General features: G+C 46.0%; 1 protein-coding gene and 1 long non-coding RNA gene across 2 annotated transcripts; both read left to right on the top strand.

The window, feature by feature from the left end:
• The first annotated feature begins 1450 nt into the window (after nt 1-1450).
• LOC147107854 (uncharacterized) lies at nt 1451-3288 on the top strand. The gene is made up of 3 exons (XR_015080930.1): nt 1451-1861; nt 1997-2040; nt 3117-3288. It is a non-coding gene; the product is annotated as an uncharacterized LOC147107854 (long non-coding RNA).
• Nucleotides 3289-4973: 1685 nt separating this feature from the next.
• Nucleotides 4974-23741, top strand: LOC147107853 (transmembrane protease serine 2-like). Its single transcript, XM_086006082.1, has 6 exons — nt 4974-4993; nt 6592-6764; nt 15278-15373; nt 18554-18690; nt 20924-21080; nt 23629-23741. The coding sequence occupies exons 1-6, from the start codon at nt 4974-4976 to the stop codon at nt 23739-23741; spliced, it is 696 nt and encodes a 231-aa protein (XP_085862208.1).
• Nucleotides 23742-23748: the final 7 nt, after the last annotated feature.

Here is a 23748-nt window from a genome sequence, read left to right as displayed (position 1 = left end):
TCCTTAACACCATATCCTTAGAGATATTGATTTGCGTCAGTTCCTCCTTTGCCAATGTCCCTATTTTTCCCGATATCCCAGGGAGGTTTTTTGTGTCTTCCTTCGTAAAGACTGACCCAAAGTATGCATTTAGTTGATCTGCCATTTCCTTATTTCCCATTATATATTCCCCCGTATCTGACTGCAATGGACCAACTTTGGTTTTCACCAGTCTTTTCCTTTTGATATACTTATAAAAGCTTTTGGAGTTAGTTTTTATATTTTCCGCCAGCTTGTTTTCGTAAGCTATTTTGCCCCTCTTGATTATGCCCTTTGCCCTCCTTTGCTCTATCTTAAACTGTTCCCAATCTTCCGCTCTGGCGCTTTTTTTGGCTATTTTATACGCCCTATCTTTGGATTTTATGCTGTCTCTAATTTCCCCTGTTATCCACGGTTGAGTCACCTTTTTAGATTTCCTTTTATGCCAGATTGGTATAAACAATTTTTGCAATTTTGTCATTCTATCTTTAAATGTTTGCCATTGTTTATCTACCTCCAGTCCTCCCAGGAACGTTGTCCAATCAGACCTACTCAGTTCCCGTCTCATGGCATCATAATTCCCCTTGTTTAAATTCAGGACCTTAGTCTCTGAGTCAATTTCTTCGCTCTCCATTTCGAGTGAGAAATCGATCATGTTATGATCGCTCTGACCCAAGGGTCCCCGTACAACAAGATTACTGATTAGTCCCTTCTCATTGCACAGTACCCAGTCCAATATAGCCTGTTCCCGAGTTGGTTCCTCGACATATTGATCCAGATAACCATCCCTCAAACACTCAAGGAATTCCTCCTCCTCATTATTTTTACTGATTAGGCTAGTCCAATCTATATGTAAGTTAAAGTCACCTATGATGACAGCTGTGCTCTTATTGCACGCTTCTCTAATTTCCCTCGTGATGCCCTCCCTAACCTCTATTTTACTATGTGGGAAACGCGGCAGCCAATTGGCGCACAGCAAGCTCCCACAAACAGCAATGTGATAGTGACCAGATAATCTGTTTTTGTTATATGTTGGTTGAGGGATAAACATTGGCCAGGACACCGGGGATAACTTCCCTGCTCTTTTTCAAAATAGTGCCGTGGGATCTTTTACATCCACCTGAGAGAGCAGACGGGACCTCGGTTTAACGTCTCATCTGAAAGTCAGCACCTCCGACAGTGCAGCACTCCCTCAGTACTGCACTGGAGTGTCAGCCTTGCTTTATGTGCCCAAGTCCCTGGAGTGGGACTATGAACCCACAACCTTCTGACTCAGAGGCGAGTGTGTTACCCACTGAGCCACAGCTGACACTCCATCAGCCAACAGCTCCATTCTCACTTTACCATGCGACCATGTAGAAGGCAAACTAGATGGAGCATAGTCTTTTTTCAGCTAGCAATTCCTATGTTCTGACGCATCTGTATAAAATCGCCCATCTGCTGTTTTCGTGGAGTTGTAACCCGCCCCCGCCCTCCATCTAAAAGCAGATAACAGATGATCATATAAACGCATGAAGCATTTGCCCGTTAATATTACCGCGTGTCATTTCAAGGCCTCTGTGCAGGTTGTAGCATTTTCTTTTACTCCTGTGGCTGGCCAGAGCTATTTAGCTTGAGAAAGCCTTCCTGCTTGGATTTCAGATTGTTTCTGGAGGGGCCCCACGCAGCACATTCCCTACCCTTTCCTTCCATGTTAATTGACTTTTCTCCACCCATCTGTTTCACGCAGGGGCAGCTATTCTTACTATGGATCAGCCTTGGCGAGCACTGTCGGAACCTCAGAGTTCTTGATACTGAATGAGAGTTTGAAAACGCGAAACACGTACCAAAAACTATCCATCAGGTCAGGCACTGCAGAATATACTCGCTCACCTTTCGACACACGTCGGATGACCGGCTTGAAAATCGCTGCCGTTATTTGTTGTGCGTTCATAATCCTTTTAAACGCCCTGCTCTGAAATATGTTTTTCATTTGCAGCAAGAAGTGTGACTCTGGATTGGTGGTCACCTTACACTGTATCGGTAGGCATTATTTTATTATTACGAGTTTTGCTTTAATAGTTCCTGCTCCTCTTTAGGTTTCCTACCCCAGACCATGTCCTGCCTACATCAGCGTGTTCGTGTCCCCCCCACCCCCCTACCCAATCAAAAGGCTAAGTTGGATGCACAAGTGCTAACTGACCTCTGTTTGACCTGCCAGCCTGCCTCTTCCGCCAGTCGCCTGAATTTTGAACTCTCAATCCTCAGTATTCCAATACTGACCAAGCAACAACAACTTGTATTTATTTAGCACCTTTAACGTACTAAAACGCACCAAGGCGTTTCACAGGAGTATTATCAAACAAAATTTGACACCGAGCCACATAAGGAGATATTAGGACAGATGAAACGAGGTGGGTTTTAAGGAGCATCTTGAAGGAGGGGAGAGAGTTAGAGAGGCGGGGAGGTTTAGGCAGGGAATTCCAGAGCTTAGGGCCGAGACAGCTGAAGACAAGACTGCCAATGGTGGAGCGATAAAACTCCTCAATACAGTCCTCAATAGAGCAATAATGAACACACAGTCCTTAATACACCAAGACTGAACGTGCAGCTTTCAATACATCAACGCTGAACTCCCATCCGCAATATGCCAACACGGAATACACAATACTCAATACAGTAACATTCAACACACAATATATAGCACAACAAAATAAGTGCATAATAGTCAATCCACCAACACTGAACACTCTACAGTGCTGGACGCACCGACCCCGTACAGCGCCCGACACACCAACACCGTACAGCGCCCGACACACCAACACCGTACAGCGCCCGATGCACCGACCCAGTACAGCGCCCAACACACCAGCACCGTACAGTGCCCGACGCACCGACCCCATACAGCGCCCGACACACCAACACCATACAGCGCCTGACACACCGACACCATACAGCGCCCAATGCACCGACACCGTACAGCGCCCAATGCACCGACACCGTACAGCACCCAACGCACCGACACCGTACAGCGTCCAACGCACCGACACTTTGCAAATACTTTTTTTTAACCGTGAACTAAATTCTGCCTTCTTTTTCCTCAATATCTCCTACCATAGAGTGCGGAACCCGCAAGTACGTTCGAAATACTTCTGAACGAATAGTTGGTGGACAACCGGCGATTGAAGGCGAGTTCCCATGGCAGGTCAGCCTCCACGTGAAAAACCAACATACATGTGGCGGCACCATCATCACACCCTATTGGATAGTTACAGCAGCGCACTGTGGAGAAATGCAAGTTGATTTTGCTCCATTAAATTTTCATGTTCCTTAAATATGTATAAAAAATAAGCTACATAAACCATGCTGATTTTTTTAATATCTTACTGTTATCTATAGATCTTTAAAAAATTGCTGAGTGTTCCTTTTGAGCAATGTCATTGGCTGATGTAATCAAGTTACCAATTCAATTCAATTCAATTCAAATCGCTTTATTGGCATGACAAGGTACATCTTATGTTGCCAAAGCATCGAAAAACATTCATGGTTGAACACATAAACACAGATCTATCCATATAGTGTATAAACAGATATATCCCTGAGTGTATAAATATACATTCATATAATTTGTATATGCTCTTTTCTTATATTTAGTCGTTGTCCCTCTGTTTATGGCAAGCTGTAACATAGTGTGCCGCTAAGGTTACACAATTTCTCTCTTCCCCTAGTAGGTATGGGAGTTTTTGGTTGTCATTCAAATTTCTGAATTCCGGACATATTTTTGTGAATTTTGGGTAGAAATTCTCCCTTATGCCCTGATATTTTCTACAAGCTGTGAGGAAGTGCATCTCTGTCTCCACCACTCCCTGACTGCAGTGAATCTGAACTGCATGTGGCGCTCTCTAGCAGTCAGATAGGCCACTGGTATCCAAGTAACCCTTCCAATCATTAGTGTCAGTTGTCTAATAGCAATCACGTGACCTCTTCCAAATGCTCGTGTCACTTTCTAGCAATCTCACTGTAATCATGTGACCATTTCAAATGTTATTGTTACTTTCTAGCCATTTCATTGGCCAATAATATTGCATGGCTATTCCCCGAGGTTTGCTCTTAATAGTGACATTTTATTTGAGCACTATAATTGGTCCATGTTAGCAATGCAATTGAAAAATCTCATTGGTCCATGATAACTGCGGCTTAATGGTCTGTGGTAACCACGTGACCATTCCCATGGTAACACTGCTTAGTGGTTTCCAGTGAGGTATTCTTTCCGAACCTCATCTGTGATTGGTCAATGGTCGTCGCCTCCCATCGGTCTCAGGTAACCTTGTGACTGTACCAAGGAATGGCATTACATTGACAAATGACAAAGAAAGAAAGAAAGACTTGGGTTCAAGTTCTGAGCACATAATTCAGGCTGACACTCCCAGTGCAGTGCTGAGGGAGCGCTGCACTGCCAGAGGTGCCGTCTTTCGGATGAGACGTTAAACCGAGGCCCCGTCTGCTCTCTTAGGTTGGCTTAAAGATGCCAAGGCACTATTCGAAGAAAAGCAGGGGAGTTCTCCTCAGTGTCCTGGCCAACATTTATCCCTCAACCAACACCTAAAACAGATTATCTGGTCATTATCATATTGCTGTTCGTGGGACCTTGCTGTGCGCAAATTGGTTGTCGCTTTTCCTACGATACCACAGTGACTTCACTTCAAAAGTACTTCATTGGCTGTAAAGTGCCTTGGGAAGTCCTGAGATTGTGAAAGGCGCTATATAAATGCAAGTTTAAAAAAAAATTATTTTCTATTCTCTCTACAGATTCTGACTGACCTGCTGAGTGTTTCCAGCACTTTCTGTTTTTGACTACAATTTGACTCACTGACAAGCGGAGCTCTCTTGTGTCCATTTTCCATGTATGCGGCACAGCTTCATTTCCCTGAGCAGTGAATGCCATGTAGAAGGCAGTCTAACTCTGGTCTACCAAGATGTACATTGCACGCTACAAGTATAGTACCAGAGACCTGTACCTGTACTATCGTAGATAAGCAAAGGAAAATACTGCGCATTGCTGGAAATCTCAAACTAAAACAGAAAATGGTGGAGATACTTAGCCAGTCAGGCAGCGCTTGTCGAGAAAGCACGAGACAGTAGATATTCCAGGTATAAAAACTTTTCCTCGGAAATGAAAGATATTGCAGATGAACAGCGTTCAGTTATGAGGATAGGTTTGACATCCACAGGCCCAGTTACTGAGAATAGTAACCTCCGAGAACTCTGCGTTCATCCAAATCTGGCCCTTGCGTATCCACGACTTCCTTCGCCCCACCATTGGCGGCCGTGCCTTCAGCTGTCTTGGCCCCACATTGCGGAATTCCCTAACCTAAACCTCTCCGCCTCTCTCTCCTCCTTGGAGGACGCTCCTTAAAACCTACCTTTATGACTAAGCTTTTGGTCACCTGTCCTAATGTCTCCCGTCTTTGGTTCAGGGTCAGTTTTTGGCTGATTAATCTCCTTTGAAGCACCTTGGGATGTTTTTGCTATGTTAAAGGCGCGATATTGGGTTAGATGAAGTAGGGTGGGAGGAGGCTCGTGTCGAGCGTAAACGCTGGCACAGACCAGTGGGGACCAAAGGCCAGTTTCAGTGCTGTATATTTAATGAAGTATAAATGCAAGCTGTTGCAGTCAAATACTTTGGGCAGGATTTTCATTGGGCTGTGGCATCGGGATTGGAGGCGTGCGGGGGGTTAAAATCTCGAAATCAGGGGTCCCGACCCCATCCTGCACCCAAAACCGCTTCCATGCCAGTTTCAAAGGAGGCGGGTACCCGCCCCGCACTGGGACCCGCCTACCTGAGGCAGGAAGGGATTAGTGCCAATTAACTGCCTGTTAACAGATAGTTAACAGGCAGTTTTTAGCCTAATCCCTATTTTTAAGGTTGAAGTGTGGGATTCCCGACGGCTCCAAACCACGCCAAGTTAGAGGAGGCGGGCCGTCGGGTTGAAGGACTTGGAGGGGTCGAGATGTCGGTGTTCAGGTGAGTGATGTGTGCATGAGTGCAAAGGTAAGTGTGTTTGGTGTGTCTAAAGTGATTAAATAAGTTTTACATACCTTTACTTACCTTTTCAGCCTTCCTTCCTTTAGGTCTCGGGAGTCCCTCATCTCACCGGCACAGAAAGCAGAATGGCTGCGAACTGTCAAAAGTGCCAGCCTTCAGCTTTCTGTGCAGGAGAGATTTCTAACTGAGTCTGTGGAGAAGGACTCATGTTAGAAGTAAGACTGTCAGTGTTTGACAGCTTCAAACAGCTGTGAAACGCTGATATTTCATCTGTCAAAACCTCTTGACAGATGAAATTTCAGTCTGTGACGTCACCTGTTGCCGGGTGGCCCTTAATTGGCCTGCTGAGCCCGCTGGGCGGGCTCAACAAGGTCAATCAAGTTAAAATCGCGTGGATTGGCCGCATCTTGATGGAGGCGGGACTACAACCCCGAAAGTTGTAGTCCCGCCTCCAACCCGACTCCTGAATGAAAATCCTGCCCTTTGAGTGGAATTTACAAGGTTTAGAGGAGGGTATTCCTACAAATCTTTTTTTCCCCTTTTTGCAGGCATCCCAAGTCTTACTACTGGAGTGTGTATGGCGGCCTCCTTTGGCAAACAGAAACACTCTCGCTAAGTCCTCACAAAGTACGAAAATTGATCCTACATGAAAAGTTTGACCCGGATTCCAAAGATTATGACCTAGCACTAATGAAGCTAAAGACTCCTTTCAAATTTTCAGGTAATTTTCAATTAATTCTACGAAGGTACTTGGTACATCCCCCCTCTGCACTCCTTGGGTTCCCACCTCTGGTTGGACGTACTCTTAGAGGTTTCATCACATGACCTCTCAATTGTCCCGCCCAGTCAAAAATACTTCCCCCTCCCCCCATCTCCAATATTTTTATAACTAATAAGCCAAAATGTCCAAAGATAAAGAAACAAAAAGAACCACACAATTTCTTTTTAAGGCCTCTATGATTTTGTTTTCCTGAGCTACTTTCAGCAGTGTCCAGGAGATGAATCTTTAATTCTTTGAGACTCCAGGACAACCCTGGAGGGCGGGCAACTAACTCCGCGGCCCTCCAAACCACAAATCATTTCCTCATTCAGAAGCCGGGCTGTTAATAGGTTGCCCCCTTTTGCCAAATGCAAACCCTGGGCAGGGTCATAATGGAGGGACCATGACTCGAATTCTGATGTCTACCTACTGCTGATAAAAATTCATCAGGTATCTAATGAGCATTAAAGAAGCATGGACAAGAAAAAGATCATTTAGCTCCTCAAAACTCTTGTGCCCTAACTCCTCCGACCTAGCCTCCAATTGCATTCCGAATGTCGCCAGTGTTCTTAGCTTCAATTAACACCTCAAAAAGTTAAAATTCTCATCCTCATGTTCAAAACCCTCCATGGTCTCGCTCCTCCCTATCTCTGTAACCTCCTACAACCCTCTGAAAAACTCTGTGGTCCTCCAAAGCTTTGTGCCTTTTGTGCATCCCCAACTTCCTTCGCTCCACCATTGGCAGCCGTCTAGGCCCCAAGCACTGAAATTCCATCCCTAGACCTCTCCGCCTCTCCATCTCTCTCCTCTCTTTTAAGACGCTCCTCAAAACTTTGACCAAGCTTTTGGTCACCTGACCTAACGTCTCCTTCTTTGGCTTGGTGTTAATTTTTGTTTGATAATCGCTCCTGTTGTCGCGGCTTGGGTGGTTTTACTACGTTAAAGGTGCTATATAAATGAAAGTTATTGCTGTTCACTGCTTTAACTGGCAAATTATGCCCCTTGTGGGCTGAATTTTAATGGAGAAGGTGGGTTGGAGGCGGGGGTGGGGTGGGGTGGGCCGGGGGGAGACTCTGAGGCAGTTGGGAAACCCGGGAGAATGGGTTTCCCGCAGGCCCTGCAAAATTTAATGGGGGGGGGGAAGGGGTCTCAGAGTAGGATTGGGGGCCAAGGGGCGGCAGCAGTGGCAGTGGGGGAGGGGGGGTGTGTTGGGGGTCCGAGGAGGATTGGGGGCCGAGGGGCGGCCGGAAGAAAGGTGGGGGGGGGAGGGGCGTCAGAAGATGATTGAGGGGCTGGGAGCAGCATGGGGAGGGCCGGAGGAGTGGGGCGGGGGTGAAAATCGGAGGCCTGGCAGCCTGGGGAGGGATCGGAGGCTTGGTGGGGGAGGGGTCTCCAATCACAGTGGGATGAGTTAGGCAGGGACCCTGGATACAGGAGGTAGGTGTAAAGGCACTCACCTCCTGGATCCAGCAGTTCTCACCTTGCATTAGCTGGCGGGTGTCACAAGGCCTGCTAAAGTTACTTTCAAAATGGAGGTTAAAGCAAAGGCTTCCAGCCTCATTATAATATTTAAATAGGCGACCCGCCTCCTGGCAACAGATTGGCTGCCTATGTCCATTAAAACCTCACTAACATCTGGCGACTTGTGCCAAAGTTGGGAGAGCTGTCCCACAGACTAGTCAAGCAACAGCCTGACATAGTCATACCTATCAGCCAAAGTCCTTGGTTATGTCCTGTCCTACCCGAAGACAGTCCCACCAGAGGTGGGGTTACAGTGGTTTACAGTCGATGGGAGGGAGTGTCCCTGGGAGTCTTCAACATTGACCCCAGACCCCACAAAGTCTCAAGGCTTCAGGTCAACCATAGGCAAGGAGAATTCCTGCTGATGACCACCTACTGCTATGCCTCAGCTGATGAATCATGCTGAACACCACTTGGAGGATAGCAAGGGCACAGAATGTACTCTAGGTGGGAGAATTCAATGGGGGAAAAATCCAGCTACTTACTGCCATGTGTCACCGGCAGATTCCTGAAAGAAATGGCAGCCACTGCTCTTCCACCCTTCTCCGGCGCAGGACTCGGCGACCGCCATTTTGGTGAGGGCCATAGCGCTGCAATTAGTAGCGCTGGCCCTGGACATGCACATCTGGACAGCGTGAGGTCACGCCGACTTGATGCCATGCTCTGCAAACTTGGACATTTGCGCTGGGTCTTAAGCTCTGAAAAGCGAGCGTGCAGCAGACTGACAGAGACACTGTCAGCACCTTTTAAGGGGACACACATATAAGAACATAAGCAATAGGAGCAGGAGTAGGCCATTCGGCCCCTTGAGCCTGCTCCGCCATTCAGTAAGATCATGGCTGATCTTCTACCTCAACTCCACTTTCCTGCACTATTCCCATATCCCTCGATTCCCTTAATATCCAAAAATCTATTGATCTCTGTCTTGAATATACTCAATGACTGAGCCTCTGGGGTAGATGTAACGTCCGTGTGTAATTGAGACACGGACTGCAGGAGTTGGTTATAACAGGTGTTTACTGAATGGAGACAAAACTGGAACTACTATACAAAGTTACTGCACAGGCTTATATACCGGGGTGGTCACTACTGGTACTGCAGTATACAGGCGCTGCAGAATATAGTTCCTTCTTCAAAGTACATACACTACAATTCCTCCCCTTTTAGCTAAACAGTACATAACATTCGATTAATAATTAAATAACATATTTACAATTACAGTTGCTATATACATTAGCTGAAGTTAAGCAATTATAAATTCAGTCTTTGAGGAGGCTTCCTGATTCTATCCGGATAACGCCTCTTTGGGGTATCAGGTTCTTCTGGCAAAGTTGATTCGGGATCAACGTCGTTGTTTGGTTCGTCTGCTTCCAATATCACCGATTCTGAGGTAGATGCAATTGGTACTTCGGTTTCATCACGAGGTGTATCGGATCGTGGTGTGGATTTGATGTTTTCCAGTGACTCTAGAATCTGGTCAGCATGGCGTCTTACAATGCTCTCTCCAATGTCCACGGTATACATTAGAGGTCCTTGCCGTGTGCAGATCGTTCCTGGCTGCCATTTCTCTGTGCGGTAATCCCGGGCCAAAACTGGTTGACCTATCTTAAAACTCCTGGTTGGCCTTTCATTCATATTCTGAAACTGCCTGTTCTCCACATCTCTTCTGATGTTTGGCTTAACCAAATCCAAGCAGCATCTTAGTCTTTGATTGAAGAACATCATGGCTGGAGTTTGGTTGGTAACTGCATGTGTCGCATTCCGGTAGGCAAACAAGAAGTTATCCACCTTGTGTTGTAGGTGTATGTCTTCATTACACATTGCCTTGATAGCCTTCTTGAATGTTTGAATGAACCTCTCAGCCAATCCATTGGTGGCTGGATGATATGGGGCAGATGTGTAATGCTTAACACCATTGTTCTTTAAGAACCTCCGGAACTCTTCAGACACAAACTGTGGTCCATTGTCGGAGCAAATCTGTTCAGGCAGCCCATTTCTGGCGAATATGGTTCGTAAGACTGTGATGGTTTTTTCTGTGGTGGTTGAGGACATTTTTATTACCTCTGGCCACTTTGAATGTGCATCCACCGCAATTAAAAACATTGAGTCCATAAATGGACCAGCAAAATCAATGTGTACCCTTTGCCATGGAGATGAGGGCCACTCCCATGGATGTAGAGGGGCTTGTGGTGGGGCGTTTTGGACCTTCTGGCATCCTGTATCCAATTCCATTTTGACTTGGGACCCTGCTATCGTGAGGGTGACCCAAATGGTTCGGTGATCCTCTTTTGTGATTACGTTGTGTAGTTTGAGACGGCTTAGTCTATTGTTCCCGGATTCACTATCGCTCTTCTGGTCTTCGGAACTACTGTCCGTCATCTTTTGTACTTTCCTGTACTTTTCCTTAGTAGTCTTTTTGTTGTCATTAGTCTTCTTCCCGGACCTGCAAACTCGTGCAATGTGTCCCATCTTTCCGCATTGCCTGCATGTTTTGTCCTTGGACCAGCAGTCCTTCTGGTCATGGGTTGTTCTGCTGCAGCGATAACATTTTTCAAATCCCCGTGTCATTTCATGGGTGCCGTATTCCTGTGGCTTTTGCTGTATTTCCGCAGCTCCCCTTGCTGCTGCTTCGTACGATACTGCCACGCTGAAAGCCTTATCTAGCGTCAGCTCTTTCTCTGAGAGTAACCTCTTCTGGGTTCCTTCACTCAGGAGTCCACAGACAAATTTGTCCCGTAGGGTATCTGCCAGTTCTGCTCCGAACTGGCAGTGCTTTGATAGCTTGCATAGTTCCGTAAGGTAATCAGGATTGCTCTCATCTTTATGCTGATTTCTCTTGTGGAATTTAAATCTTTCTGCTATCAGCAGCGGTGTAGGATTTAGGTGTTCCTGTAGGATATCAACAATTTCGTTAAAACTCTTCGCCATCGGTTTGACTGGAGTGATCAGGTTCCGCAATAGGCCGTACGTTCTTGCGCCCATTAAGTTTAGTAGTACCGATGCCTTTTTCTCATCGGCTACTTCATTTGCCTTGCAATATACTTCGACTCTTTCCACATACGTGGTCCAGTCTTCTATTGCATTATCGAAGGCAGTGATATTGCCAGTCTTCGGCATCTTGGAGATCTAAGATGGCGCCTCCCGCGCTTTGCCTTCTTCCCCGATTGAACAAAATGGTGCCTCCCGCGCTTTGCCTTCTTCCCCGCTGGATTAAGATGGCGCCTCCCGCGCTTTCTGTCTTTTCCGCTGCTGCTAGCGCTGTTGCTGGCGTTTTTATGCCTTGATGGCGACGCCCTATGGTCTTCGCGCACTTCCCCCCCGCGCTGCTGCCAACGCCGCTCTCCGTGGTCCCCGTGGCAAACTGCAGCTCCTTGCGGCTTTCTGCACTTCTAATTTCTTTTATTTTAATTACTGTTCCCGTCGTCAGAGCAGACCCTATGGGACACTTTCCTCCCTCTTCTCGGGTCTGTACGCTGCCCGGCTTCGTAGCACCGGCCACGCCCTGTGTGCTCCACCCTCTCTCTCTCTCCCCTTCCCGACAACGCTGCTCGGCCCCGTTGAAAAGCCACCCGATCAAGCTCTAGCCCGCCGCAGCCCAGGAAGGATCAGTGTACTACCTGCCACCAGCCCAATTAGCTGGAACACCATAGACTGGATAACCAAGCCCAGCTCTCGACAGCCTCTCCTGCAAATCTTCGAATTCGATGAATCAGAGGGCGGTTGCCCACGGTCAACGCCCGTTTCTTCTGTTTGTTTGTTTTTTTCTTTTTGGATTTCTTCCTTCTGGCCTCGACCTCTAACAACTTCACTTCAGGGATGGATCCCCGTGAGGTGGTGCAGAACTGTAGGTAAGTTCGGATCTGTTCATCACCAGTGTAACATCCGTGTGTAATTGAGACATGGACTGCAGGAGTTGGTTATAACAGGTGTTTACTGAATGGAGACCAAACTGGAACTACTATACAAAGTTACTACACAGGCTTATATACCGGGGTGGTCATTACTGGTACTGCAGTATACAGGGGCTGCAGAATATAGTTCCTTCTTCAAAGTACATACACTACAGTAGAGAATTCCAAAGATTCACCAACCTCTCCTCATCTCAGTCCTAAATGGCCGACCCCTTATTCTGAGACTGTGACCCCTGGTTCTAGACTCCCCAGCCAGGGGGAAACATCCTCCCTGCATCTACCCTGTCAAGCCCTGTAAGAATTTTGTAAGTTTCAATGAGATCACCTCTCATTCTTCTAAACGCGAGAGAATATAGGCCTAGTCTACTCAATCTCTCCTCATAGGACAATCCCCCTATCCCAGGAACCAGTCTGGTGAACCTTCATTGCACTCCCTCTATGGCAAGTATATCCTTCCTTAGGTAAGGAGACCAAAACTGTACACAATACTCCAGGTGTGGCCTCACCAGGGCCCTATATAATTGCAGTAAGACGGCTTTACTCTTATACTCAAATCCTCTTGTAATAAAGGCCAACATACCAATTGCTTTCTTAATTGCTTGCTGTACCTGCGCATTAACTTTGAGTGATTCGTGTACAAGGACACCCAGGTCCCTCTGAATATCAACGTTTCCCAATCTCTCACCATTTAAAAAATACTCTGTTTTTCTATTTTTCCTACCAAAGTGGACAACTTCACATTTCTCCACATTATATTCCATTTGCCATGTTCTTGCCCACTCACTTAGCCTGTCTATATCCCCTTGAAGCTTCCTTGCATCCTCCTACCTAGCTTTGTATCATCAGCATACTTGGATATATTACATTTGGTCCCCTCATCCAAATCATTGATGTAGATTGTGAATAGCTGAGGCCCAAGCACTGATCCTTGTGGTACACCACTAGTTACAGCCTGCCAACCCGAAAATGACCCGTTTATTCCTACTCTCTGTTTCCTGTGCGTTAACCAATCCTCAATCCATGCTCGTATATTACCCCCAATCCCATGAACCATAATTTTGTTTAATAACCTCTTGTGTGGCACCTTATCGAATGCCTTCTGAAAATCCAAATACACCATATCCACTGGTTCCCCTTTATCTATTCTGCTAGTTACAACCTCAAAAAATTGTAACAGATTTGTCAAACACGATTTCCCTTTCATAAATCCGTGTTGACTCTGCCCAATCCTATTATTATTTTCTAAGTGCCCTCTTACCATATCCTTAATAATAGATTCTAGCATTTTCCCTACTACTGATGTCAGGCTAACTGGTCTGTAGTTCCCCGTTTTCTCTCTCCCTCCTTTCTTAAATAGTGGGGTTACATTTGCTACCTTCCAATCTGCAGGAACCTTTCTAGAATCTATGGAATTTTGGAAGATGACAACCTCTCAAAACCATAGGATGTAGGCCATCAGGTCCAGGGGATTTATTGGTTTTCAGTCCCATTAATTTCTACATTACTAATTTTTTACTAATACTAATTTCTTTCAGTTCCTCATTCTCGCTAGACCCTTGGGAGGTTTTTAGCGTCATCTTCCATAAAGACAGAAACAAAGTATTTGTTTAATTTCTCAGCCATTTCCTTATTCCCCATTATAATTTCTCCTGTCTCAGCCTGTAAGGGACCCACATTTACTTTCGCTATTGTTTTCCTTTTTACATACCTATTGAAGCTTTTACAGTCTGTTTTTATGTCTCTTGCTAGTTTACTCTCATATTCTATTTTCCCTTTCTTTATCAATTTCTTGGTCCTCCTTTGCTGAATTCTAAAATCCTCCCAATCCTCAGGCTTACTACTCTTTTTGGCAACATTATAAGCCTCTTCCTTTGATCTCATACTAACTTCCCTTGTTAGACATGGTTGGACCACTTTTCCTATGGGGTTTTTGTGCCTTAAAGGAATGTATATTTGTTGTAAATTATGTATTAGTTCTTTAAATGCTAGCCGTTGCTTGTCTACCATCATACCTTTTAATGTAGTTTCCCAATCTACCTTAGCCAACTTCCCCCTCATACCTACGTAGTTTGCTTTGTTTAGATTTAAAACCCTAGTTTCGGATTTAACAAAATCACTTTCGAACTTAATATAAAATTCTACATATTATGGTCACTCTTCCCTAAAGGCCTCTTTACTGCAAGGTCATTAATTAACCCTTTCTCATTGCACAATACTAGATCTAAAATAACCTGTTCCCCAGTTGGTTCCTCAACATACTGATCCCGTAAACTATCTTGTATGAATTCATCTTCCACACTATTACTGCAAATTTGGTTTGCCCAGCCTATATGTAGATTAAAGTCTCCCATGATTACTGTATTACCCTTGTTACATGTGCCTCTAATTTACTGATTTATACTCTGCTCTACATTACAACTACTGTTTGTGGGCCTAAAACAACTCCCACCAATGTTTTCTGTCCCTTGCTGTTTCTTAGCTCCACCCAAACTGATTCTACTTCTTGATTTTCAGAGCTAAGATCCTTTCTCTCTACTGTCTTTATCCCATCCTTTATTATCAGGGCTGCCCCTCCTCCTTTTCCATTCTGCCTGTCTCTTCTAAAAGTTAAGTATCCTGGAATGTTTAGTTCCCAACCTTGGTCACTTTGCAACCATGTCTCCATAAAGACTATTAGATCAAACCTATTAATTTCTATCTGCGCTATTAATTCATCTATTTTGTTGCAAATGCTTTGCGCATTCAGATATAGTGCCCTTTAGCTTTGACTTATTTCTATTTTTCCCTGTTGTCACCTTAGTCACTGATGCCTTATTACCTTTGTTACTCTCTCTTTCTCTTCCTGACCCACTCTGCTTATTTTTACCCAAAACTCTGCTCTGCTCTGGAGCCTTGATATTTCTCTCACTGCTTTTAAATTTACTCTTTTCTGAATCTTCCCACCACCCCCCTCCCCACGGTTTTAGTAGCCTGCTTATATAAATTGGTTTTGAAAGTCTTCCAATGGTAGATGACAGCTCTATTATTTTGTTCTGACATTAGAAACAACAGGCCCAATTTGTTTGCCAAACTATGAACAAGTGTTTACTATGGATTCCAAATACTGGATTTCTGGCTGGGGAGATACAAAGGAAGCAGGTAAGAGATCATTTTAATTTCTTTTTAATGGGAGTTCCCTTTTTTTTTGTTCACATAACTTTGATCCCCTTTTATTTATTCGCCCAGCCTGATCATCTCTGTAGCTGAGCGGGTAAATGTGTGGCCTGTTTCCAGTACATGTGCCGAGCGCTGGCCATCAGGAAGGGCCAGGGCCCCCACTCTGCCATTTCCCCTCCTCTTTGCTGGGAGGTAGAGCAGACTCGGCTTCGTGCCTCCTTGCTCAATGCGCTCACGGAACCATGTGGAGCAGATAGACACGGGTTCAATTCTCAGTCTATACGAACATACGAAATTGGCGGGCAGCAAACGACCAGCTGGTCCACCAAGCCTTCCCCACATCACGATGGCCGGAGCCTTATGACTGGACACTTCTTCCTCCCCCCCTCCCCCACCCCACCCCACCCCACCACTTCCCACCCACTGCCCGCGGCCATATAATCTCCTGAGAGAGACAAAAAAAAACAGAGAAAAAAACCCAGGGCCAGAACACTCTGGGAAATTCCTCTCCAACACCTTCAGGTGATCGAGACCAGTCCAGGAGATCACACGGACTGAGTGTTGCCTATCATATACCTTCTATGTGATGCGATCTCTGCCCCAGTCAGGAACCAGCCCGGCTCCCCCTCAACATCAGCTGGGGCGGTGATCGGGGTGCTGCAATTGGTCTCAGTTCCATGTAAGAGGGCAAGGAAAAAAAAAATCATGAATGCTCCCGCTGTAAGTGTCGGTATCGGATCAGAACTGTATTGTGCTCTTCTACTGTGAGACGCAGGGAGGAGGAAGAGCATGTAGAGTATTTTGCAGACTTGGAGAAGCAATGACAACAAGTCTACCGCAGAGAAACAGGTCATTTGAACCAACTGGTTCCTGCCAGTGTTTATGCTCCAAACAAGCCTCCTCTCACCCCTCTTCATCTAATTTTGTCAGCATATTCTTCTATTCCTTTCTCTTTCATGCACTTATCTAGCTTCCCCTTAAATTCATCTCTGCTATTCACCTCAAATGCTCCTTATGGTAGCGCATTCCACGTTCTTACCACCAATGTTCCCGCTCATTTTTTCTTGGGGTGCGCGGCCCATTTCCGCACATGCGCGGTAATTCCAATTGAAAGCCGCTGAGCGGCCTACGCGGGACCTCCAGACCCCTGCACAGCCGCGCAGCTGAACGGGAACATTACTCACCACTCTTTGGGTAAAGAAGTTGCTCCTGAATCCCCTATTGGATTTACTAGTGACTATCATATTCTAATTTTGGACTCCCGCCTCCACCCCCCACAAGTGGAAACATCTTCTCTACGTCGACCTCATCAAACTCTCTCATAATCTTAAAGTCATCTACCAGGTCACCCCTCAGCCTTCTCTTTTCTAGAGGCCTGTGCAGCCTTTCCTGATAAGTATATCCTCTCTGTTCTGGTATCATCCTTGTGAATTTGTCTGCAGCCTCTCCAGTGTCTCTATATCCATTTTATAATATGAAGCCCAGAACTGTTCGCAGTACTCCCAAGTGTGGTCTAACCAAGGGTCTATACAAGTTTAGCATAACGTCTCTACTTTTCAATTCTGTCCCTCTAGAAATTAACCCCCAGGGCTTGGTTAGCTTTTTTATGGCCTTATGTCGCTACTTTTAGCGATTTGTGTATCCGTGCCCCCCAGATCCCTCTGCTCCTCTACCCCCATTCAGACTCTTATTATCCAATCAGTGTGTGGCCGCCTTATTCTTCCTACCAAAATGGACCGCCTCACACTTACAGCGGAAATTTTTTTTTTTAAATTAAAAAAATTAGTGGTCATTCATTCTGGATTTCTGGTTGATGTTGGCACGAACTGCAGCTTTAAAAAATAAACACTACGGCAGATTTTATTCATATATTTAAAAAAGGTTTTTACACGGCAATTTCAGTGGACGACCTCTATTCCTACTCCCAAATAACGAATTGGATTTGGAAACTAAATGAAAGCTGTCCAAATTGGCAATTTGAGTCTTTGATAAGCACTGATATGTGCGATTCAAATATGCAATTTTTACATGGATAACTATCTAATCAGTAATGGATTTGTGACAGGATTTGTGACAGGCAGTTTGTTCAAACCAAGTAAAGCAAGTGAAGAGACTATCTGGGCACATTTGTGACCTGATCCATTGCCAGCTGGTGAGGTTCAAGTTTTGCATGTCCACAGGACAGTCCAGTTTTGCCACAGAAAGCAAGACAGTATGGAGCGTGAACGATTGATCTTTGCCAGAATCAAAAGGCAAAGGAATGGAATTGCATTTCTATAGCACCTCTCACGACCTCAGGACGTCCCAAAGTGCTTTACAGCCAATGAAGTACTTGTTGATAGAATGAATGAAACAGAGGCAGGCGAGAAAGGCCGCAACACTTTTTCTCTACCCTGTTCAGGAGTGCGAGGGAATACATTATAGTTTAATACTACTTTGTGCATTCCAAGGGGGAATTGGATCTATATCATACAATCATACAGCACAGAAGGAGGCCATTCGGCCCATCATGCCTGTGCCGGCTCTTTGAAAAAGTTAACCAGTTAGTCCCACTCCCCAGCTCTTTCCCTGTAGCCCTGCAAATTTTTTCCCTTCAAGTATTTATCCAATTTCCTTTTGAAAGTTACCACTAAATCTGCTTCCACCACCCTTTCAGGCAGCGCATTCCAGATCATAACTACTCTGAGTAAAAACAATTCTCCTCATCTCACCTCTGGTCCGTTTGCCAATTACTTTAAACCTGTGCCCTCTGGTTACCGCCCCTCCTGCCAGTGGAATCAGTTTTCTCCCTATTTACTCTATCAAAACCCCTCATAATTCTGAACACCTCTATTAAGTCTACCCTCACCCTTTTCTGCTCCAAGGAGAACAACCCCAGCCTCTCTCGTCTCTCCACATAACTGAAGTCGCTCATCCCAGGTACCATTCTCAAAAATCTCATCTCCAGGGGTTTTGGCATCCTTCCTAAAGTGTGGTGCCCAAGTTAAAAAGGAAACATTTGCAGGGCTATGGGGAAGAGGAGCAGGGGGAGCGCAGCTAATTGGATATCTCCTGCAAAGAGCTGGCAAGAGCACGGCGAGCCGAATGGCCTCCTTCTGTGCTGGATGATTCTATGAATAGTATTGCTTGGACGCTTATGGTGTTTTGTGTTCATTTCACCAGGTACTCCATCTGACATCCTACAGAGGGCCATGGTGCCTCTAATTAGCTACAACAATTGTAAAACATTTTATTATGAAAGCCTCACGCCTCGCATGATGTGTGCTGGTTTCAAGGAGGGTGGATCTGATGCATGTCAGGTACGGTTAATAGTTGGCAAGTTTTTAGCAAGTCCCCGCCCCCAACCAGGTTAAATCACCATTCAGTGGTGACACAAATAGAGGGGAGGGAAGGAAAGAAAAAATAACTTTTGATGTTGGCAACTTTGGAGTTCTGCCCATCCATGGTGGGGGGTGGAGGGCAGGAGGCCGGTAGGGTTGACCTCGCTGAAAATTGCAAGTACCTTCTCGTCTCCCCCCCCCCAGAAAAGAGGTGCTGGGCTCTAAGCTGGAAGTGTGATTGGCTTGGGGTGGGGGGGGCGGTGGTGGAGGGATTTTCCATGAGGCAGCAGTTCTTAAAGGCTGCTTCCTCTTCTTAAAAGGAGTGCTTCTTTCTGGACTCTATGGAGAATTTTTTTGATTAATGAACTAAGGGGCAATCTGGAGCGATCTGCTCCTTTACAGGAAGTTTAAGAAAGGAGGGTGGTTCTCCTCGGAGCAGAAAGCCATCCTCTGTTGAAAGCAGAAGGTACATGGATGGAGGTAACAGAGAGAGTGAATGAAGTCTCACAGAGGCAGAGGACTCTTGGATGCAATGAAAGAAGAAGAAAGAACTTAAAGAAAAGAAAGACTTGCATTTATATAGCACCTTTCACGACCACTGGACGTCCCAAAGCCCTTCACAGCCAATGAAGTATTTTTGAAGTGTAGTCACTGTTGTAATGTGGGAAACGCAGCAGCCAATTTGCGCACAGCAAGCTCCCACAAACAGCAATGTGATAATGACCGGATCGTATGTTTTTGTTATGTTGGTTGAGGGATAAACATTGGCCAGGACACCGGGGATAACAAGTTACCCCTATGTCTATCATGCGTGTGATGCATCTATTTCTTTGTCTTAAAATATTGCTGTGCAGCGCCTTGGGACGTTTTACTACGTTAAAGGCGCTATATAAATACAAGTTGTTGTTATTGTTATTATTATTGACTGCCAATGCCCCATGTAGTGTCTTGGAAGGGTCCAATTAACGTAAAAGTTTAATGCTGTGGTAACCTTCATGGGAATGGGAAGAGCCATCCTTTGAAGTGGTCTGCAGATCAGTAGGAATCGCTGTCATTAGCACTTTGTTTGCCACAAGTTCCTTTCCAGCAGCAACAGCAACACTGTCGGAAAGCCTGGTAAACAATGTTAAGATGGGGGAATGGCGCCCTCCACAGAAAGAGAAAATAAAGCAGGAAGCTAAATGCCACAAATGCTCTGACCAGAAAAAAAAATAAAAGTTTCAACGGAGATTTGGGAATGGTAACCTAGTCTTACCAGTGGGTTAGTCATGCACCCATTTTATACAGGTGACCAGGGGGCGGTGGATTGGGGGGGGGGGGTACAGAGCGCTCAGTGCTGTATACATGCAAGTTCCATCTTTCTAATCTTTTGTAGTTTGTATTTCAGATTGATTACCTATGCTTGCCAGAACCTTTCGGGTCCTTTCATTAGGCACTGAGCTACACTCACCCCATCGCCCAGCTGATGAGAGTTCCATTGGGCCTCATGAGTGTGTAATGGATGAAATTCTCCCGGAGTAGCCTGGGAACTCCCCCGGGCATGTGGGGGACGGGACGGGACGGGGGGATTAATTTTGCGTGCTTTTTGAACAGGGCGTGAACCTGGAAGATCTGCGTTCTGTCCCAAATTCTGCCGCCCCCACCTCCCAAGCAGGTGCTCCATCCTCATTCTGTTGTCCCCTGCCCTAGAAATTTCTTAGAAAAAACTCTGGACATCAATTCATTGAAGTCTTTGTAATTCTAACAATGATGTACAGCTCTCGCCAAAGAATTGTTGTTCCTAACTTTTTAAGGACGTGCTTGGTGAGAATTGTGTGCTCATTGAGGTGGGGATTGGGGATTTTATTCCCATTTTTTGTGCCCTCGTTATCTAGCATTCCCATGTCAGGTGTAGCCTGGCGAGATGCAGATTAAAGAGCCCTCTACTTCATCCCCAAAAAATTGTGCCTCTGCCTCAACCTCAGGAAAGCATCCCCTTTGTTGCTCTGGTGTTACAACTTTGCATTTCTGTATCAGTCACCTTATGATGCCCGTGACTGAGCTCACCAATTAAAGGGCAATTTTATGCTTTGGTTCCATGCTCATTAGGAATTGGATTGAGGCTGTCCAGCAGATAGAGCGAGGCTTTTGTCCCTTCAGTTGATACTGAATTGTTACTGTCTAACTTCAACTATTCTGTATTCCACAAACACTGTTTCTTTGTATGAGGCAGGGTGACAGTGGCGGCCCTTTAATTATACGGCAGAACTTGTTCTGGTGGTTAGCGGGTACCACAAGCTGGGGTTATGGATGTGCCAGAGCCGGAAAACCAGGAGTATACGTGAGAATCATAGAACTTCTGGACTGGATTTACTTTCAATTGAAGGCAAGTGAGAATTAAGGATGGGCAACCAATAATTTTAAAATCGACTTTCAAATTTCTCCTTTCCTCTGCTTGACGGCGTGACTCAAGCTGAGGCGTGGCTCCACGGGTGCCCTCTACCTTCCAGTACCTCACCCAAGTGGCCATTTCGTCACGTGTGACCCTAGGGTTTGAATGTTGGTCGGCTCTTTGACGATTGGGGGCCGGGGTGGGGAGGGGGGCGCAGGCGGTGGGAGGAGGAAAGACATCACCATTGAGTCCAACCCTGTCCTCATCCAATGACCCCACACCGTTGGCCCTGGTTGAGATCGGTGAACTCAGCACATGATTGGCGATTGAGAGTTAGACCTTCCACGTCTTTGCGACAAGGCTTTGCTTCTTTGAGGTGCGTCGCAAGTTGACATAGAAAATGGCCAATCATCCATCTCACCCTCTGCAGATAGAAGTTAAGGATTAAGCACTGAAGCGTCCCTCAGGAGATGGCGTGTGCTACAATCTGCCCATTGTTCTCAGAGTGCGGTGGCTGGGCTGACCTGCTCCCAGCACGAGTGGCTCGGGTTTCAGCGATACGTTACAACGTCTGGTTGAAATTACGCCACCAAGCGCATGATTCTGGGGCACAGTCACGCAAGGGGACATCCTGGGATCCTGAATCCTGCAGCGTGGCAGGGCAAAGGGTAGCATTCAACGGCTGTCACCGTGCACGGGCATTATCTTCATGACGAGGGAAAGCCAAACATGGGGGGGTATTGCTGCTACAATTCAAGGAGCGGACTGAGAACTGACAGCTTTTCTAAATTCCTATTCGTCTGGGGTCTCCATAGAGCAGCAAGCAACTGTGTTCGCCGGTGATTTCTCCGATATGCCCTTGTAGACGGTGAGAAAGCGTGATGTAAAGAAAGAACTTACATTTATAGAGCGCTTTTCATGATCTCGGATGCCCCAAAGTACTTCACAGCCAATGAAGTACTTTTTTTTGAAGTGTAGTCACTGTTGTAATGTGGGAAACGTGGCAGCCAATTTACGCACAGCAAGCTCCCACAAACAGCAACGTGATAATGACCATCTCTTTTTAACAATGTTGGTTGAGGGATAGGTATTGGACAGGACACCAGGGATTAAACCCCCCCGCCCTGCTCTTCTTTGAATAGTGCCTATTACGTCCACCTGAGATGGGGCCTTGGGTTTAACGTCTCATCCGAAAGATGGCACCTCCGACAGTGCAGCACTCCCTCAGCACTGAACTCAGTAGTGTCAGCTTAGATTTATGTGCTCAAGTCTCTGGAGTGGGACTTGAACCTATGACGTCCTGATACAGTGGTGAGAGTGCTACCAACAGAGCCATGTATCAGCCTGGAGTTTCTGAATAGGCCTGCGTGAGTTCCACCACACTCAGTCTCTCACCTACTTTATGCCGCCTGCGATTTCCAATGAATTGGGAATGCCGAGGGTGCAAGTGCCTACCTCAAACAGACGGAAGCTTCATTTAAATGCTAATTTGCGGGCAGACATGTCCAGCATACCATTTCCCCATATCATTTCCAAACGGGCATCCAGGATTGCTAGGGAGTCAGCTATGAGTGATTTAAAGGGCACATAAGTAAGTTGATTCTCTGGGTGTTCAAAGTCATTTCTTAACTTGTTTTCTTCTGGGTTTTTTTCTGCTGGCACTTAGGTTGTCACAAGCCTTTGTGCCAATTGTTTCTCTTTTCCCTCCAGCACCATTATTGGCACCAATTGGGGCAATTTGCGACTTTGTGCGAGAGTGTAAAATGGACGATAGCGAGTCAGCAGCCCGCTTTATGTCTCTCCCGATTGACTTCAATGGAAATAAAAGTAGGGAGATGTAAAACCATCTGCCAACTCGTTATCACCCGTGTTACACAATTGCTCACATTCAAAATGACCCTCAATGAGTTCCCCAGTGGGAATGCCCCTATTTGATGTGTTTTGGAGGAAGAGCAGGAGATGGCAGGTCAGGCTGGAGGAGAGGTTCCTTGTGCCCGCCCCATGGTACCCACACACCTACATCTACTGACAGAGATGAGGTTACCTCATTTTGGCAGACGGTTAGTTCTGGAAGCTAAGAGATCAGACCCGACAGTGCCACTAAGTCATGTCAATGCCTGACCAGTCATAATGTTGGATGGATCCTCGGGAGCAACCCATTATGTCAGGCAGGTATGCCATGAAGGAAGGACATGACACGGACCATTCCTGAAGTCTACTGTTACACCTACCTCGTGATAACCTTGGGAACTGTCTTCGGAGGGCTTGGGTCGGCAGGCAGACAGGTGCAGAGTTACGCCATCTGTTGCTAGGGCACCTGCAGCTGCCATGTGGCATAGGCCTGGCCAACAACAGTACCAGTCTGTTGTAGCCTCCAACCTGCTTCCCCTTGCTTGCTATGAGGCTGGTGCCATGGAGTAGCAGCACCACCTCCTGGTCAGCAGATATCAAACAGGGAGTTGGGTGCTGGTCAATTGAAGTCAATATCTGAAGCGTTTATATTGCTGATTTACATTCAGCTTATAACGTAATTGTCTTGATTTCAGAAACACAGATGAAGCCCGATCAATTCTGGAAGCATCTCTTGTTGTATGTGAGAATGTACAGAACAAAAAAAGGACGTATTCAGCTGTTTGATTCTTCTTCCTTCCTCGGATGATGCACAA

The sequence above is a fragment of the Somniosus microcephalus genome, chromosome 14 (genome assembly GCF_052327205.1).
Source record: "Somniosus microcephalus isolate GS21.2 chromosome 14, FLI_Smic_1.0, whole genome shotgun sequence".
Taxonomy (NCBI): Eukaryota; Metazoa; Chordata; class Chondrichthyes; order Squaliformes; family Somniosidae; genus Somniosus; species Somniosus microcephalus.
The sequence above is the reverse complement of the archived record's forward strand: the minus strand, read 5'-3'. Positions and strand labels throughout refer to the sequence as shown.

Coding starts and splice junctions, on each gene's coding strand:
- LOC147107853 (XM_086006082.1), top strand. CDS start 4,974: ATGTACATTGCACGCTACAA. Junction 4,994..6,591: donor ATGTACATTGCACGCTACAA/GTATAGTACCAG, acceptor CCCTTTTTGCAG/GCATCCCAAGTCTTACTACT. Junction 18,691..20,923: donor GTGGATCTGATGCATGTCAG/GTACGGTTAATA, acceptor TGTATGAGGCAG/GGTGACAGTGGCGGCCCTTT.